Source organism: Ambystoma mexicanum, chromosome 1q (genome assembly GCF_040938575.1).
Source record: "Ambystoma mexicanum isolate Mex_15411 chromosome 1q, UKY_AmexF1_1, whole genome shotgun sequence".
NCBI classification, from domain to species: Eukaryota; Metazoa; Chordata; class Amphibia; order Caudata; family Ambystomatidae; genus Ambystoma; species Ambystoma mexicanum.
Window position 1 is genome coordinate 1,292,540,606 of NC_090922.1, and position 19,303 is coordinate 1,292,559,908.

Sequence of the window (19,303 nt, forward strand, 5' to 3'; positions counted from 1 at the left end):
CCCTTTTTTTTTTCGTAGGAAGAGCCACCAATTTTTCTTGTTTCGACAGCACTCACCTTTGGCACCACTCCAACAGAGCCCGACTTTGCAGCGCAAGAAAAAATGCCAAACGACAAAAATTGTTTTTCACTCGTTGCTGTTTGTGCTTGAATTTTGACTAATGCAGTGACGCCGGTGGACTCTTGCACTATGTCTAAGGCAGACAGGTCCTTTTTAGCCGGGGAGACACACCCTTCCCCACATTTAGTTGGCTGTAAAACCATTTTTAGGCACCAATTCATTAGTTGTCGCTAAAGATGGTGCTACAATTAAGTCACACATTTCCTGCCTAGCATGAGGGGCCTTCACTGGATTCATCGTAATTGAGCCCAGGGTTAACCTGGTGAGACCTTCTTGTGGAGCAGTTTTGTCCGAGTTGACCAGAAGTGTATCCTTTTTTCAATCGATTGCATTCTCCCAAAGATTCCTCATCTTGATAGCTATCCAGCACCAGGGGGCGGAGTGCCGCTTGATATAATTGTGAACTCCGTCATATATCGCCGTGACAATTCTCGATCCGATGTGACGACGGGCGTTGTATAAATGGATGCACTACGCCCCCATAATTCAGTTCCTTTTTTCCACGCACTCGGCATACTATTCGCCACATGCTCATTTTCGATTCTAGAGTTCAATACTGCTTCAGCATGTCAGGGACCAACCCATCCGTTTTTAAACTCTGCAAGGACTGCAACTCCAAAATGACCCCCATGGACCCACACACTGGGCCTCATAACAAGTTTGCTGGTTTGGAAAGAAGGGTGCTGTTAAGCTCACCGGCACCCTTGTTTCTGGACAGGCAGACTATGTGTTTGCCTGCCGTGGCTGCTGCGCCTGTCAGATCTGACCCTGCCGGGCGCAGCGGCCACGGTAGGCAGTTCCTTCACTGCTTCTGAGTCCCCACTCCCTTAGAGTCTTTTTAGACTCTATGGGAGTAGGGACTTATGTTTTACCGGCGCCTGACTTCCCGGGCCGCTGGACTTGTAATCTCCCAGTAGCACTGGGAAGTCAGGCGCGGGTAACAATTTAAGAGTCCGGCAGGTTGTGCCGGTAGCACCGGCAGGGTTACTGCTGGACTTGTAATGAGGTCCACTGTCTGTGTGGTGTGTCTTGGTGTCGGGCATGACACTGAGCCATGTGGTTCTTGTCGATGAACCCGAAGACAGTGAAGGAACACTCGGCAGACCGCTCTCTAAATCCCTGGCGAAATCACTTCCTAGGGGCCATCGAAAAGGACGTCACTGTAAGAAATAAAGCGGTCACTCCCGAAGCAAATATCCCCACTCCTCCTCAACGTAGTCGCACAAGAAAAAGCGCAGACGTGCCTCCGACTCGTTGGACCAAAGGGTTAAGTCGTACCCTGCGAAGGGTGCTTCTAGGGAGGAGTGGGAGGATTTAAAAACCAAAATGGTTTTTGAAAAGGCCTCGGCTGGTATGGCTTTTGCCTCGACGCCGCAGGTCAATACGGCTTGAAACGTGCTAAGTCGGTCCAGCACAAAGGCAGCCAAAGTGGGCCAAACACGTTTTAGCAAGACCCCTAAGGAGATAACTCCTACTGTGCCGAGACAGTCGGCTGTGGCCTCGGACCAAGGAGCCCCTCGCCCAGAGGCCACGCAAGATCGAAGTTTTGTGCCCGACACTCGCTCCGTGTTCTTGGACTCAATGCGGTCGATTTTGGAATTTTGGATGAAGAGGGCGACCCAATGCCATTTGGGTTCGAGCCGATTGGGGGCGGGGGGTGTAGCTTTGGATCCGTTATGGGATTTTATGGCGGACCAGGCAGGCTGGCAGAGGCCTACATGATGCCAGTTGTCTAGATAGATCTCTGGATTTTGACTTCCAGCAGTTGAACCGGTACGCGCACCCGAAATGCAATACAACAAGGTGGTCGTGAAGGTAGTCGTGGCATTGGGGTTCGGTGCACCGTTGAAGCCGGTTTCACAGTATGACCTCACCAACATCGACTGTGGCCCGCAAACGGAACGTGCTTTGCCATTTAATGTGGCTATAGCAGACAGTCATTGCTTTGTGGCAGCGTCCGTGCTCGACACCGGCAGTTGACACTGAGCTTACGAAGAAGTATAAGAAGAGACGTACTTCCATTTTTGACGTCTCACCCGAACCCAGAGGTGTTAGTGGTGCGGGCCATGACGTTGCATCCAGGTTTTCAACATCGTGCCTACCCACCGACAGTGAGTCAAAGTATTTGCCTCGAAAAGCCTGGCTATTAAGGCTGTAAATGCCTCTTATGCTTTCACCATATTCTCCTATATCCTCTAGCGCACAATTTCAGTAGGAGCTGATGACCTCCCAGAGGGGGAAGTCATAGCTGACTTCTCCAGCATGGGGTCTGGCATGGATTCACATGCTCATGAATATTCCCTGTCGCCAGGCTGGGAATCCTCGGTAAAGAAAATATCTGTTTGTTTCACTTCTGAACAATCTTTATCCTAACAACCAATCACTGGTATCTGGGTCATACTGCCCTCTACCTAAGCCCCACTTCTGACAGCCATCTTCAGATTTTTACTGCACGTTCAAGAGGTGAGAGTCCTCATTATTAGCTCTCGGGCTTATTGCTGCGTTTTGCGATTTTTCTAAGAGTTCCACTCTATTTTTTTTCTCAATCGAGCCTCAAGCTCCATCGATTTACCATCCGGTTAACATCGACCCGTTTTCGGATTTCTTCAGCGCCCCTCAAGGGTGTATTTCGTCGAGTTTACATCTTGGAGGATTCCAGAAGCTTCTTCAGGGCCTACACCACGCGTGGACATGGCAGAGGAGAAGAAGGACTCGGTGCCCCTGTACAAGGTCTGCCCAGGCTGCAGCTTGCGGGTCATCTTTTCGGACAACGGGCACCCCCTGTGCCCTTACTGCCTACATTCGGACGACACGCACGTGGAGGATGACTGTGCGTTTTGCCAAGATATGTTTCCATGTTTAATGTGTTCTTGTTGTTAACTGTAAAGCGCCTTGGATTAAGGTGCTATATAAAACAATAAATACAAATACAAATATGGTGCCCCGCACAATGAACAATCGGTGCAGGCGGCTCAACGAGTGGCTGCAGGCCAAGGCCCCTGCTTCGGGTGAGTCCCGGCAGCATGCCTCCCCAAGCCGCAAGAAGAATGCTGAGCAGTTTTCAAAGACCTTTTGAGGGCGCTCCTTCCACGGGGGCTCAACAGAAGGCTAAGCGCTGTAAGTCCATTGCCCTCGGGAGCGCCGTTGCGACGGGCTCCCTGGCGGCCAGGGCGGATGCTGCGTCACCAGCACCTTCGACTACAAGTCTGCACTCGGGATCTTCATAGAAGAGGAAGTCGGACCATCCGGGCAAGCTCTTGGAGAAGTCCCGGACAGGCCATACGGAGAAGGCCAAGGGGGAGCGGGGTCTCGGACCCTTCCCCTAAGGCGAAGGCCTCAGGCTCGTCCAAGGCCGTGAAGGCCCAGATACACCCGGCGAAGGCCCAACCTTCCATCAAGGGTAGTGGCAGCGTCCCTCACGAAGACCGCGGAGGCGGATCCGCAGGGTACGACCCCTAAGGCTAGAGTATCCCTGCCTGTCTGGAGGGAGTCCTCGTTCTAGCCCATCGAGAAGACGCCAGAGAAGGCGATGCCTATCATCTCACCGAAACCATCTCCCATGGTCACAGAGAAGGGGGGGCACGCTAGCCCTTCAAGGCATGGACATCTCTTCAGAGGAGGAGCTCAACAGTCTCCAGACCACCCAGGAGGGACAGTACGTCGAGGCCAGACCCTGCGGGAAGGATCACGATGAGGGAGACGACGAGGGAGACGACGAAGGTGATGACGAAAGGAGCAGCAGGGCGTTGGCTTGGGCCAGCCTACACCCCAAATGCCGTCACCTCCTCCATCTCTGTCACCTCAGCAGCCACCTCAACAACCGCAGCCGCCGGCGGACATCTCGGTGGACATTCTCACGGCACTACACACTTTGTGCTCAGAGATCCGGACGAGGGTGCCACTTGCGCCGGTGGCACCTCCTGCAACGCCAGGACCGTCAGGGGAACCTCAGCCAAGAAGAGGAGAGTTCATCCCCCCCCTTGCCACCCTTTGCCTCCCTCTCCACCCCCGAGGGATGATACGGATCCAGACACGGCGACTAAGGGCATGGGCACGGACGACGGCATGTTGGACGTCCGGTCTCCGTTGCCCAGTGCTTCACCTCCCGACGAGATAGGTTCTTTGCACGCCATGATCTCCAGGGCCTCGGAGCTGTTCCAGCTGGTCCCTGAGGAGAAGAAAGAAGATTTTCTGTATCAAAGCCGCAAGGCTAAGCGGAAAACTGTGCTCTTGGTACCACTCTTGGACGACATTTGGGACGGGAGCCTAGCCCTCATGAAGACCCCTTCCTCGGCCCCGGCGAAGAGGGACCGGTACGAGAAGAAATACAGGGTGCCGGACTCTGCGCCCAAGTGTTTAAGATCCGAACAGTCTCCGGACTGCGTGGTGTCGGCGGCGGCCAAGTAGAAATCTTCAGGCTCTTCCGTGTCAACGAGCCCCTCTCTCCCGGACAGTGAGGGGAAGAAGTTGGACGCCATGGGACGGCGAGTCATCATCTCAGCGGCGACGACCATCAAGGCTGCCAACGCCCTCGCCATCGTGGCCAGTTACCACAGGGAGCTTTGGTTTAAGATAGCCCCCCCTCCTGGACCTTCTCCCCGACCACAAGAGGGCGGAGGCATTGTAGATCCTCCAAGAAGGTGAGGTGGCATCGGACCATGCCATTACTATGGCCACAAACATCGCGGACACAGGGTTCCGCCAAATGGGCAACAGCGTTTGCCTTCGTCGTCGGGGTTGGCTAACGGCCACATATTTTCTCCAGGATGTCCAGTCAAGGGTATTGGACATGCCCTTGGACAGGGACAATTAGTTTGGAAAGACTGTGGACGAGTCCCTTCAGGCCATCAAGGTGGACACTGAGGCGACTCGTGCCTTGGGCGCGCTTCAACAGCGACGACCGTCCTTTCGGACTTCCGGCGGCACGTCCCAAGGTTCTTCCAAAGGATTCGGTGGCGGGTACCTCATCCTACCGTCAACCTTCCTGCTCGTCGGCCCAAACCCCCCAAGGCGTAGTTTCAGCGATGAAGCAAGATTGAACTGGCCATGACGTCCGGCCCCCACCCTTGCACCCTTGGGAGGTCAGCTGGTGAACTTCGTCAGCGTGTGGAAGACCATCTCCACCGACAGTTGCGTGCTGGACGCTCTCGCCCAGGGACACACCCTGGAGTTCCGACGGAAGTGTCCACGTATACCACCAGTGGCCAGGCAGGAAAACCACGTCCCTCAGCTTATGCTGGCGGTGCGGGCCATGCTAAGAAAGGGTGTGATAGAGCTCGTCCCAAAGAGGCTCCAGGGCTCTGTAGTGTACTCTCGTTACTTCCTTGTCAAGAAGAAGACCAGCGGTAGGAGACCTATCCTAGAACTGCGACGTCTGAACAAGTACATCAGGTGTCAAAAGTTTCGGATGGTGACCCTTCAGCATGTACTAGAACAGCTGCAAGAGAGGAATTTCCTACGTCGCTGGACTTGGAAGATGGCCATTTTCTCATCCCCATACACAAGGGCCACCGCAAGTTCCTCCACTTAGTGGTGCAAGGGCAACATTACCAGTTCAAGGCCCTTCCCTTCGGGTTGAAGTCGGCACCAAGGGTCTTCACCAAGTGCCTGGCTCCGGTGGCAGCGCAGCTGCGTCTACAAGGGATCCACGTGTACCCTTACCTGGACAACTGGCTCATCCGGGCGAGATCAGAGGACATTGCCATCGTTCACACGGCAAAGACAGTCCAGCTCCTGACGGATCTGGGGTTCTCGATAAACTATGCAAATTCCTGCTTTACTCCATCGCAAGACGCACTGTTTCTGGGAGCTGGGCTCAACACAGTGTCGCTATCCTTTCCTTCCGTCGGAGGAAAGGATAGCGGCCACCCTGGGCAAGGTACAACGGCTGTTGCCTCCTGAAGATCGCAAGGGTGAGGTCCATCAAGTCCCTGCTCGGCATGATGTTGTCATGCATATACCTCATCCAGCTGTGCAGGTTACGGATACGTCCACTGCAAGAGTTCCTCGACGCCCGTTGGATTCAAGTGTCTGGAAGCTTCGGGGACAAGATCACTCTCGACAAGAGAGGGATACGGTGGTGGGGAGTGCGCGCACATCTGGCTGTGTTTGAAATCTTTCTCCAATCCGTGGGCTTGTCCTTCTCCTCTCTTTGAACTAACTCTTCTACCAACCAACCTCGTCCGGAAACCGTGCCATGAACTTTACCGCAAACTACACTGAACTGTATTATCTAGAGCAAAAGATTTTTGAACCATTGATTTTGGCCCTAAGCCTTTTCTATCTGATTTTATAATTGAAGACTCTCTTGTTTGCTTGCCCTTACCTGTTGGTGTGGATTCATTTCTGTTAACTTCTGTCTTTCCCTCCCTTTTAAATTTCTGGAGTGCCATTTTGCTCCAGCTTCATTTTGTGAACTTAACTTGTCTGGAATTTAAGGGAAGTGGTGTGGTGTATTAAGAGTGTGATTTTTAACTTGCTTATAATAGTGTAATGTTATAAAACTGAAGAGTGAAATAAATGTATATTCCTTTACTTGAAAACCTTGAGTCCGTGTTTGCCTGAATCATAGTAATTGCTGTCCTTTGTGTAACTATTTGATACTGCTCACTTACTCTTGAGAATATCTGGTTGCTCCGCTACTGCTACCACTTTAACTGTGTAGTACAGGCTTGTACCAAAGGTGAAATTGTACTGTCACTTGTGGTCTGAATTGTGTGTGGTGGTCCCAAAGGGTACTGCATATAATTCTGCCTAACAGACGGCCACAAACACCAAGTGCCGGAGGTTTGCCAGCAGTTTTTCCCAGCCGGGGAGCATGGGGGACGCTTTCTCATTCCCTTGGGGCGGCCTGTTTCTGTATGCGTTCCCTCCGTTGCTGTTGCTTCTTGTTTGGCAGAATCCTGTGCAGTGCCCTTAGGGACCACTACACACAATTAAGACTACAAGTGGTAATACAAGTTTACCTTTGGTACAAGCCTGTACTACTATGTCATAGTGGTAGCAGTAGCGGAGCACCCAGGCTTATCTCAAGAGTATATGAGGAGTAGCAGAGATTACACAAAGGGACCACAATTACTGTGACTCAAGCAAACACTGACTCAAGATTTCAGGTTAAAAATATAAGTACATTTATTTTTAAACCGTTTGTTTTAAACACAACACTTCTATTAATTCAAAACCACACGTAAAATACACTACAACCAACCAATTAACTTTGTATGGTATAACTCAAGGTAAGTACCCTATGTTTTAACGGACCAGTGTTGTGGAACAAAAGAAGTTACCGGGAATACATATGCGATCACTTTTTGACAGTAATGACAGTTCGCTCTTAAAGAAACGCGTATCCGCAGCAAGAAATGTTACCGGGGCAAAAACACACTTAGCACCTGAGATACCCAGAGAGAGTTGGGGGCAAAAATCATAGGCAATAATTTTGTCAAGGCAGACAGAATCAGAGAACACTCATGGACAGAAATTCAAGAGTCAATAGGCCGGAGCCAGTGTCAAGTGGAACCGGGTTCCTGTTGTCGAGGATCACAGTCGGATAGTTCATGATTCAACAAAGCCAGGAGTATTTAGATATTGTCAATGGAGGAATCAAAAGTTATAAGAAGGAGGGAAGATAAGGGCAAGCCTTGTAGGAGGAGAAAAAGGGATTCACCCGACTTCCTCAAGCAGAACACAGTACCTTATTCAATGAAGAAGCTGGAGCCACGGCAGTTGTTCCTGGTAGTTTCCTGCAGACCCACGGTTCCTGGAGCTTCAGCAAGAAGGATGACGTCTGGAGGGGTCTGCACCACACAGGGCTGAAGCCGGCAGCAGCGACGGTGAATAAAAGGTGCTCTCCTTAAAAACAGGAGAGGCTCTTCAGATGGCTATCTGGACTACTTCAGCAGTGTGCAGCGATTTTGACTACGAAGAGGATCCTCTGGCTGTAGAGGATGAGCTGGTTATCCCCACCAGGCTCAAGGGAAGAAGACTCCGGACTGGATCTTCTCTGGTCGTCGAACGTTAGATAGCTCAGGACCGCAGCAGGGCTTCACCGGGACGGGATAGTTGCAGCAGCCGACTTCTTCTCTGCTTCTCTTCGGTTCCTTGTAGTTCCAGTGGCGACTCTGACTTCTAGCCCAAGAGTCCTGCCTTTTATGCGAAAATCCCCCATTCACACAGCCTGGCTGTCAATCACGCAGCAGGGGGGGTTGTCCAGCCCGGACAACCACCTCAGCCAATCATGGCAAAGTGTGACTTGGGTTTCATAGGCTACCCTGTGCAGGGGGTGACTACACCCCTCCCTCACATTCAGCCCACCTAGACACCCAGGTGCCTAGAGGAGGGCTTCTTGGCGGAAGCGCGCTAAAAGACAGTGAACAAAGAAGGCAAACATGGTTTGCCGCGCAAAGTAAAACACAAGAAGGACTTTAACAAAAAGAAATGGCAAATAAACCCGACCAGAGCCAAAAGAAAAAGCGTTTGGTCAAGCGGGTTTAAAGTTCGAGGCTAATATAATAGCCTACAACAATACCACTTTTATATAGTATAATCGCGGTAGAAAAGTTAGGGTAGATACCACTGCCACCAGCCAAGTCTAAATGTTAAACAATGCTCTAGGAGGTACAGATAAAAAGGGCTAAGGGTTAACCCTTTCCAGTACTCCATGTAAGATGGGGTGTACTGGATCTGTGGTTATTTGAGTAAGTAAAGTAAATGGCAACTTTACACTTTTCTGGGGGACTGTAATCATCCTCAGAAATGGAGTCGGTGGGAAGTCTAGAAGACAACCCTGTGTCACTGCGCTGAAGGTGCTGTGTAACGCACAAAAGAAGGGGGCTACTGGAGTGGTGTACTCCAGAGACCACAACCATAAAAACAGATGAAATACACATGGCAAAACACAGGTAAGAGTGGGGAAAAAGGGGTACACTCTTAACAAGTGGAAAAAGTAAACTCCAGAAATCCAGCAAAGCTGCTGAGGGACTCAGAAGGTAAGGGAAATTAGCCATTGAATGAGAATTTTCCCTAACACTTCTTCGAGTAGTCAATCAACTCAGACGGTCCCGTTGCAGGATGATCCTTCTGGACATGTCGGCGTCCCCGCCAGTCAAGCTTCCGGCAGTCGCAGATCTTCTCGCCAGGGAAGGAGGTGCGATTCTGCACCATGACCCAGGATCGCTGAACTTGAAGGCCTGCCTCCTGCAGCACTAGAGTTTGGGGGCTACGATCTCCTGGTGGATTGCAAGGAGGTGCTTGAAAAGGCTAGAACTTCAACTACTCTCAAATGCTACGGGCACAAGTGGAAGAGATCCGCCATTTGGTGTCATACTCAGAAGATAGATCTGTTACGAGTCCTGCTCCGCAGGTGCTTCCGTATTTGTTGTCATTAGCCAAGGCAGGACTGGCCCATGCTTCCATCAAGGTTCATCTGACGGCTATCTCCCGCAACACCATGTCTCCAGGACGATCATCCTTATGGATGCATCGATTGGTCAAGGAGTTTGTCAAAGGACTATTTTGCTTGTTCCTGCTTGTGAAGGCTCCGGCTCCGGCGTGGGAGCTCAATGTGGTGCTCACTAGGCTCATGGGTCCTCCGTTCGAGCCTATGCATTCAGCGTCACTGAAGTTTTTGCTGTGGAAAACAGCGTTCCTAGTGGCCATCACCTCCACACGACGAGTGGGAGAGATTCAGGCCCTCTCTTGTAAACCACCCTATTTGACATTCCACGAGACAAGGGTAGTGCGGCGGACGCACCCCTCTTTCATGCCCAAGGTGCCGTCGGACTTCCATCTAAACAAGCCCTTGGTGTTACCTGTGTTCTTTCCAACGCCTTCGTTGCGGTCTGAGAGGACTTTGCACTTGCTGGATGTAGCTAGAGTGCTCAAGTTCTATGTGGACTGCACAAAGAGTTTCTGGAAGACGTCACAACCTTTTGTCAACTTTGGCCCTGTGAACCATGGGAAGGCCCTCTCCAAGGCTTCCATTTCCCGGTGGCTCTCCGGCTGCCTCACCCATTGTCACCGGTTGGCAAACCAACCGTTGCCTGGCCATTCGAGAGCCCATTCGACCAGAGCGATTGCTGCAACTACGGTGTTCCTGTCTGGTATGCCCTGCTGGACATCTGCAGGGCTGCTACGTGAAGGTCGACGCACACTTTCTCGAAATTCTACTGCATCGACATGAATTCCAGGGAGGAGTCCAGAGTCGGCCAAGCAGTGCTGCACAACCTGTTCGCTTGAAAGTGAGTTTGGTGGGGAGGTAAACTGCTTAATGTTGAGATGCTCAATGTTGAGCCTTGCCACCTCCCATGGCTGTGCATGTGTGTAATTCTATGTATTCTTTATTCATGAGCATGTGAATCCATGCCAGACCCCATGCTGGAGATGGAACAACTTACTTACCTGTAACTGTTGTTCTCCACCATGGGTTTGGCATGGATTCACATGCGAACCCTCCCACCGACTCCTCTGCGGCTCTTCTCTTGGTCCCACTGCCACTTTGCATGCTACCAGATCTAAAGATGGCTGCCAGAGGGAGGGGCTTAGGTAGCAGTCATTGGCTGGGGGCAGTATGACCCAGAGACCAGTGATTGGTTGTTAGGAGAAAGACAGTTCAGAAGTGAAACTGAAACTGATTTTTTTCTTTGCCGAGGATTCCCAGCCTGACGACGGGGTATATTCATGAGCATGTGAATCCATGCCAGACCCATGCTGGAGAACAACAGTTACAGGTAAGTAACTTGTTCCCTCTTTGATATAGTGGGTGATGGCAAGGAAATGGCCTGTCAAGTGCTCCAAGCAGGGTTGCACGCGGCCGACTGGATGGGTCGTGCAAAGGGCACTTTCGCAGTCTTGGGCAGCTCTGTGTATTTGTATTTGATGGCGTCAGGTTTTTCCCGAATATTCAATCGAAACTGCTGGACCTTGCCTTTGATAGTGAAAGTTTTTTTGGCCCCAAAGCCGACTAGTCCCTAGAAAGGTTTAAATGCTCAAAGCTCATGGCTAAGTCACTGGGACAGCATAAGCCTCCACAACAGATTTTTTCCTTTGTGTCTTGAGGGTGGGTTTACAGGATGACCTTCACCTTTCCCAGAAGGGCGCAAGTGCCCCAGGCCGAGCAAGAGCAACGCAGGTTCCCTCAGCAAGTTAGAGGCAGAGGATGGAGGCAGTGGACGGCTGATGTAGCGTCGAGATCCACGGCACCTCAGAAACCTCTGTGGGGGCCAACAAAACAATTCATTAATGATGTAACTATTCAACAACAGCATATGCAGATGAGTGATCCTGAGTCTCCCGTCAAATGGAAGGAAATTACCTCCGACACCTAGGTGCTTCAGCTGATCGAGTGGGGCTACTGCTTCCCTTTTTGAAGAGATCACTGACAAACGTCCACTCCTACTACTCCACCCACCTGACCTCTGGAATGGGAGCTACAGAAAGAGCTACAAGCCCTCCTTTTGAAGGGAGCAGTAGAGGCAGTTCCAGCTAAGGAAGTAGGCTCGGGTTGATACCCCTGAAACTTTCTGGTTCCCAAGAAAGGGGACTGACTGCGTCCCATCCTGGACCGCAGGGATTTGAACAAATTCCTGAGGAAGGTCAAATTCAGATTAGTGATATGGAGGGAAATTCTCTAGGCTCTACAATTCTAAGACTGGCTGGTGTCAATGGACTTTCAGGATGCCTAATTTAATGTGCCTAACCACAGGAAGCACAGGTGGTTCCTAAGTTTCATCATCAGGGATGCACATTATCAATTCACAGGGGCTCCTTTTGGTCTGACCTCCTCCCCCATGGTCTTTACCAAGCTGTTGGCAGTCGTAGCAGCCCACCTCAGGTGAGCCGGCATCTTTGTGTTTCCATACTTGGACGATTGGATGATCTGGGAGCATGATTACCAGAGTTGGTTTTCAAGTCATTTCGAGGACACCGGTTCACTACTGCATGTCTTGGGTTTCTCCCTGAACTTAAAGAAATCTCATACCTCACCAGCGCATTAGCTCCAGTTCATCAGAGCAGTCAAGGGTTTTGACAGAAGGCATGGCTGGGATTGGGATGCCGTCGATGATGAGTATTCGAAGTTCTGTTTCTTTTAGTGCTGTTGTGTGTCCTATGCTTTGGGAGTCTTATCAAGATTAGGAATATAGCTACTCCCTGGCTTCCGAGAACCGTTAGTAATTTTATCCAAGGAAATGCACTATGCTTTTGTAAAGGTTTTCTTGTAAAACCAAAAACAAATAAATAAAAAAAGATTAGGAATATGTGGGAGAAGAATCCATAGATGGAACATTACTGGTAAGTAATTTCTCCATCAATTGAGTGCATTGTCCCACATGTTTCCCCATCTTGATGGATAGCTATCCAGCGCCAGCTGTGCGGAAATCCTTTCGGTAGGTGGTGTGGGTCCATTTGTTATTGTCGACACCCCCCTCGTATACGGCCACACCATTCCTCGATCTGATGCAATGTCAGGCGCCCTATAAAAGGATGTTCTACTCCTCCATACCTCAGTTTCCAGGCTTATTATCCTAGTGTCTGATTTACCCACCTGAGTAAAAGGTTCTCCAATGGATTTATCTCTAGCATCCACTTTAAAGATTGAGGACGCAAAAGAATGTTGCTTACATTGAATCTCTGAGACATAGCTGTATCACAAGTGCAAGGCTTTTGCAGGTAGGGCGGTGGGGTCAGGATGATTCCACAGGAGATGATAAAAAAATATAACCTGTAGGAGTTTTTGCCTCAGGCAGCCATCTTATTTGGTGGTCAGACGGAGCTCTGTTGATCAACATTTGTGAAGTTTTTGTAATGGATACATTGTTTCTCCTGCAGATTTATCATCGCCCTCTCAGCCCACCCTAGTACATTGTTTGCCTGACTCCATCACATTCTGTTTTATATTCTTGTTGTCCTGTGCCATGTTTCAGTGGAATGGGGAAATTGGTTTAAAACCTAAATGGCAGGCATGAGCGACTCCCTTTTTGGCACACTATTGCTCAGCTTGAGTTGACCGCACCACTATTAGGGCTACCACATTGAACAATAATGTTCTCTAACTCCATCTGGCTATTAAAATACTCTGATGTGGATTTGCCCCCAAAGCTATTTCTTGAGATGTTTAATTACCAGGATGAAGAACATGCGTATGAGTTATGCAGGTGCGTAAATCATTATTTTAAATTCTTCCAGACAAATTGAGATTATTTATTAAAACTTTGCCAATGAGACAAGTTAAATGTTTTCTTTAATGCAAGTTGTTTGTGTTGTTCTTTAGCACCAGGAACTTTTAAACAGCATCCACCTACTTGCATCATCCCTCCAGTTCCTCTTCTTGCACTCCACAAAGAAGTTGAAGCTTTGTTGTTCATGCCTGAGGGGAAGCCTTATCTACTAGAGGTAGTTTATTTTAATTATGTTTTGTATTTCTTAATAATTTGTTCTAGTTCAATCAATTGCTTGTTTTTGCCTTCTTGTGTCCCCAGCAAATTCTTCATACCCTCAACTCCTTTCTACTGGATTTCATTTTGTCACAGATTCCTCATCTTTTAGACATGTCTGCTGTGTGCAAGTCTAGCTTTGGAAATGTTTTTCAGCCACCATGGGGTACACTGTTGCCAGTGCTCTCGATAGAATTTTGAGGTGGGAGCATTTTGCTCCCTAGTTTTAAACATTTGAGAGCAAATGCGATTTCAAGAGAGTAAAAATGACTTTTCTCCTTTGCAAGAGAGTAAAATGTATGATATCCAGCCGACTTATGAAAAAACTGTATGGAAATCATTATCTTGCGGCATCTTTCTACATTGTGATAGAATACACCTTTCATTATTTCACTAAGGTCTGGACATTTGATCTCTCCTGTATATATTTAAACTTTGAAAACACAAAAACATAGCCCATAGAAAACATGAATTGTATTGTGTGTTTTGAGGTTCAATAGCAGAATTGTCTTTTGATGTTTAATGAAAGTCCTCATTTCCTGGAGCTATTACTACCTAATGGTATGCCAATGTCATGATACAACAATGCAGAAAGGCACAGACTCCATGCTAAATTGTATACCTATTCTCATGGTCAAATGGTTATTTAAATGGCGCTTTTGGCAAAGTGGTGTACATAGAACATTTGTTACAATTATCACCAAACCGAAGTCGGTACTCCTTTATCGAAAGGATGAAAGACTGAGTTGGCCTTGCTGGGATTCGAACCTACAACCTACAGCTCATGCACTGATTGCAGCAACCAGCTGAGCTATCTTGTTGGCTAACATCCTTCAGAGGTTGGTAAACTGAGTATTGACTGAGCTATAATAATCACAGGGCCTAGGTGTTGGACAAACTTTGCATGAAGCACTACATAAAGTAAAATACCTATCTAGATTATCACATGGGCAGGTTTTGCTGAGTTTCTATTTCAATTACAAATGTAACTTTCATTTGTTTGTTTTTGAACAGTGCTTGCACTTCCTGGAGAGTCAGGTTTTGGATGTTTTAATTGTAGTCTTGAATATTTCAGAGGCTATAACACCTGTGATTGGTGTAATGACAATCACTCACCCTTGAGCAAAGGCTCTGCTAACACTGACCATTTATAGTAATGTACCCCATTGACTGCAAGGTTCAATGGATATAAACTAGACGGGGCCTACTCATTTTACACACTGTTTTTATAATTAGTGTAAATTAAATTATAAGTGTAAACTTGAACTGCCTCTGCATGCTTATGCACACAGCACAGGAACTCTGAAAAATACAATTGTGCAATACTGATTTGTTTCACAGGGAAAAAATGCATAATTTGTTACATAAGATTCATTCTCAATTGCAACTTAGTTTTCCATCTCATCAATTATACAATCCTACAATGGTAGGAAAATAAATATGCACAGTGCTTCTGTTTGCTCCATGAGCATCTACACACAACACAGCAGAAGCTGAATGGAAATGAACCATTCATTTTATCACAGTGTGCGGTTTCTTTTTTTGAAAGACTTCATAGAAATACATTCTGTTTCAGAGGCTTGTCTCCATGGCTTGCAATTACATTCATGTAGATAAAAATCAAAACAAGCGTTGTGGTTTATGTCAAGTAATCAGACCTTTGCACTGCCCTCTGCTCTAAACGTGTGTGTAAATGTACACAGGAAAATAATAAAGCTGTTCATGTGTAAAAAGGCCTAGTACAAACCTTATCTGGAGGCCTTACTGTTGCTCGACATGGGGTCTGCACACGTAAATCTGGATGTTATTGCTGGCATTTAATGACCCGATTGCACCACATTACTGTGGTCCCTTTTCTCCATTGACTTTGACTCTGCATGGTTAGGCCACCGCTTTGTTTATTTTGACCTACATCCTGTCTCCCACAAAGGCCTCTTCAAGCCTTGCCAAAACTGAAGGGAAGTCCAAGCCGTCTGATCTGTACTGGTATTGTTTTTGATGCCTGCAGCCCAATCACAACATTGAAAAGTGTGACACCTACCAGTTAATGCAATTGCAATTAAGAGCATTTGGTGAAGGTCTTTACCACTTTTCACAACTGTGGGGAATCTTCAGAGCAAGTGCATTGGTCCTGCAGAATCTCCTGCACTTATAGAAGAGAGGTTCTGGTCCACTGCCAAGGAACTGGAGGAATATCTGCATGTGAGGAAGCAGAACATTGTTAAGAAGTAGGAACAGTGACCAAGGTCTCATTCCACAAGGCACCATGCTCTATCATTAAGAAGCAGCATCCACACCTCTTCTAGGGAGTCTTGTTCTAACTCTAAGGAATTACCATCTGCACAAGTTCAGGTACCATTGCACACAAGTTCTACTACTCCAGAACAGAGGGAGGAATTCTTGCTTTAGGTTCTTGACATCTTTGCTAATGACCCAAGGGCTTCGGCCCTAGTACCAGTGGTAGAGCACATGCTATTCCTTTTTCTATGGAAGGATGAAGACCTCCAACACGTCTGAGCTCAGGCCTGTCCTTGCATGTGTAGGTTGCCACTCCACCACCATGTTGTGTTTCTCTTTATACTGGATTCCTTCCTCTCTTAGATTCCTTATTTTAGAAAAGTGTTATCCAACATCCATCTGGCTTCAGACATTTTTCAGAAGCCAGGGCAGGCACTGCAGCACTGCTTGGTGTCATTGGCATCCATTATTCCAGATGAGATATCATGGGTGCTAAATATGGCGACAGGTGTGCCCCAATATCTCAGTTTCTATTGTATAAGCGCTCTGCATGCTACTTTGGAAAAGTAGCATGCAGAGCTAGTACTTAGCTGCTAGTTAATACTGTGTCTTGCCTCCTCTAAAAGCCTTGGGTTTTAAAACCTGCATTACTTTCAGAAGACTGTCAGTGTCTGACCCCCATAAAGTGTGTATGTTTGGTGCCTGTGGGCTCACCAAGACCCACAACTGTGGCTCTCTCTTGCCTGCCAATGCAACAGAGGGCACTCTGGGAGCTTGCCACTAACCTATTTATGATTCTCCATAATGGACAATGGAAAATTACATCGGCATATGCAGCTTTCTATCTCAGAAGAAACAGAAGTTGGAAAGGAAGAACCTGAGCAGTCCCATGAAGGAGACAGGACAGGACAATTAAGAATAAACTGCTACAAGAGGTCCCACTCTCCTAGCAACTCTTAAGAAGCACGCTTCTTCTTACACCTCCAGGGAACTTTATTATCACTCCCACAAGGACTTCAGAATTACTCGACTTGGGAGATTCTCGGATATATTTTTATTTGTGGAAGTAGAGAAGTATGATGGCCTTCTTGCAGTGCTTCAACCCTTCAGAAGTCTTCAAGAATCTGAATGGCTGAAGGAGCTTTTAGGAATAGCAGTCGGATAACTCTTCCCTACTACTGCCAAAGCCAGTGGCCTAGACCCCTCCCCACACTTGGAAATACAGAGAGATCCCATTTCCTGTCTGGGCCCTAAAAACAGCTTTTTCACAGCTGTGGTGGCTAGGGTAATGGACACCCAGATTCTTAATCCTGCCTCTGAGGAAGTACCTTGCCATACGATCACTGACATTTTTCAACTAAAAACATGTAGTTGATTCTCTACCGTTTAGTGTGGTTTTGGCAGACATATTAAGGCCTATTTGGTCCGCACTCACCTCATCTGTTGTGGACAAGCCCCTGCCACAAAAGCACAGAGCAGGTCCTGACAGCCCCCTTTTTCTAGCAACTCATCCCTTCCCTGAAAGTTTAGTCAATCAGGCGACCATTGCCAGTTGTAAAACTGCAGCTTTTGCTAATAATTCTCGTAATAGGTAGTACAAAACTAAAAATCTGACACTGTCATGTCCCTAAAACCTACTCCTGTCCCGAACACTAATAATCTAAGACAACTGTTTAAGAAGGATCTCATACTAAAGTAAAAAGTGTTCTTTGTGTTGTTGACCAACAGAAAAGTTTGCAGTCTCTGGTAGTAAAGTGATGTAACATAATGTTCCACAAATATAAGATTCCAATGCTGTGTCCTTTCTCCAGCATGGGATCTTGCATTGATTCACATGTTCATTAATATTCCCAGTTATCCTCGGTAAAAAGAAAGCAGTTTCGCTTTAAGCTGAAAACTGTGCGTCTCCTCTATAACCAATCATTGTCCTTTGGGTCAAACTGTCCCCAGCCAATGACACTCGTCCTCCTATGCTCCACCCCTGGTGGGCCATCTTCAGATTTTTCCTGCACGTTTCTAGTGTTTGGAGTCCTCGTCATTCGCTCCTCTAATGTGGATTTATTACTGTTTTTTGGACAGTTTCCATAGTTTTCCTATATCCCGTCTCCAGCTTGTGGTCTGGCATGGATTCACATGCTCATGAATGTGACGCCGTCATCCACCTGGAAACCCTCAGTAGAAAAGAAAAGCAGTTTCACTTTAGCTTGAAAACTGCATTTCTGCTCTATAACCAATCACTGTCCTTAGGGTGATACTGCCACCATCCAATGTAAGTCGTCTTCCCAAGCCCCACCCCTTGTGGCCATCTTCAGATTTATTACTGCCTGTTTCAGTATTGGAAGACCTCTCATCTTGCTCTTTTTGTATTTGCTACTTTTTTCAAACAAATTTGTAATTTTTTCTCCGAATCTTGCTGATGTTGACCATCAGTTGTCACAGCCAGCGAGGACCCAGTGTCTGCGAAGATCACTGTCATCACCAGATCTTCCCTTTGTTTTTTTGGAAGGTCCAGGCTTGGGCCTACTTGGCACCTCAACAATGTCTGAGGAGCAGTCACTTCAAACTCTGCACGAAATGTGGACTAAGAAACATCTACATCGAGGACCGGCACCTCAAGGGCCTATATTGCCTGCATCCAGACCATGACGTAAATGGATGCAAGATCTGCAGTGGATTCCCGGAGAAGACGATGCAGGACTGCTATCAAGGTTTGGTGACGTGGCTCAAGGAGGGGGAAGGCCTCTGACTTGGGCCCGTGTGCAGTAATTGCCTCAAACAGGACCGGCCGGTTCCACAAGCATGTTACCACTGATATAAAGAGGTCGATGTCCTTTGAGGATGCCCCTTCCCAGGGGATCCAAAAGAAGGTTAAACACTGCGCTGATGATTCTGCTACATTTGCCACGGCTGCAGGACCTAGTTCGGGTTGGATCAGTTCCCTGTCTCCATCTGTGTCCACAGTGAGCCTACCAGTTGGAGGGCAGGCGTGGGGCGTGCTTTCCCAGAGGAAGTCTTTGACCCCTTTGAAGCACAGATCCTCGTTCTTCAGGATCCATCGAAAGCCCTGTTGACGACTTCCTCATCAATCAAGACCACAGCCTCGTCGATGACTACTTCGTCTTCCAGGACACCATCCTCATCGATGGCTTCCCCGCCGATAACCATGGCTCAGTCGATGAACATTTCGGTTGACAGTTGCACCTGCCTCCGCTTCTTCGATCCCGTTGACCGCCTTCACTACTTCAAGGGGAAAGCCTACGATTGTCATGCCTGCTGGACATATCTCTGGACCGGGAACAGCCTCTCCATACAAAATGAGTTACACCCATAGAACCGCTAGACCATTCTATTCGAAATGGAGGTTGTTCGATGCATTGCCCGGAAAACGACGTCTGCATTTTTCACGTCGTTAAATTCACGTGACTTAGTTCTGTCACGTGTATCACGGCAGTACATACATAAGCAGTGTGGAAACGTCGATTGCTGCTTCATTTTTGGCGTTTTGTAGCTGAACT

The 19,303-nt window shown here is 48.0% G+C and overlaps 1 protein-coding gene across 2 annotated transcripts in view; it reads left to right on the forward strand.

Moving 5' to 3' along the window:
• USP24 (ubiquitin specific peptidase 24) overlaps nucleotides 1-19,303 on the forward strand; it is a 2,799,104-nt gene that overhangs the window by 2,400,505 nt on the left and 379,296 nt on the right. For both annotated transcript variants that reach the window (XM_069642114.1, XM_069642115.1), the window contains exon 59: nucleotides 13,388-13,509. In XM_069642114.1, the coding sequence (XP_069498215.1) occupies nucleotides 13,388-13,509 (122 nt within the window). The remainder of the gene's footprint in view (nucleotides 1-13,387; nucleotides 13,510-19,303) is intronic.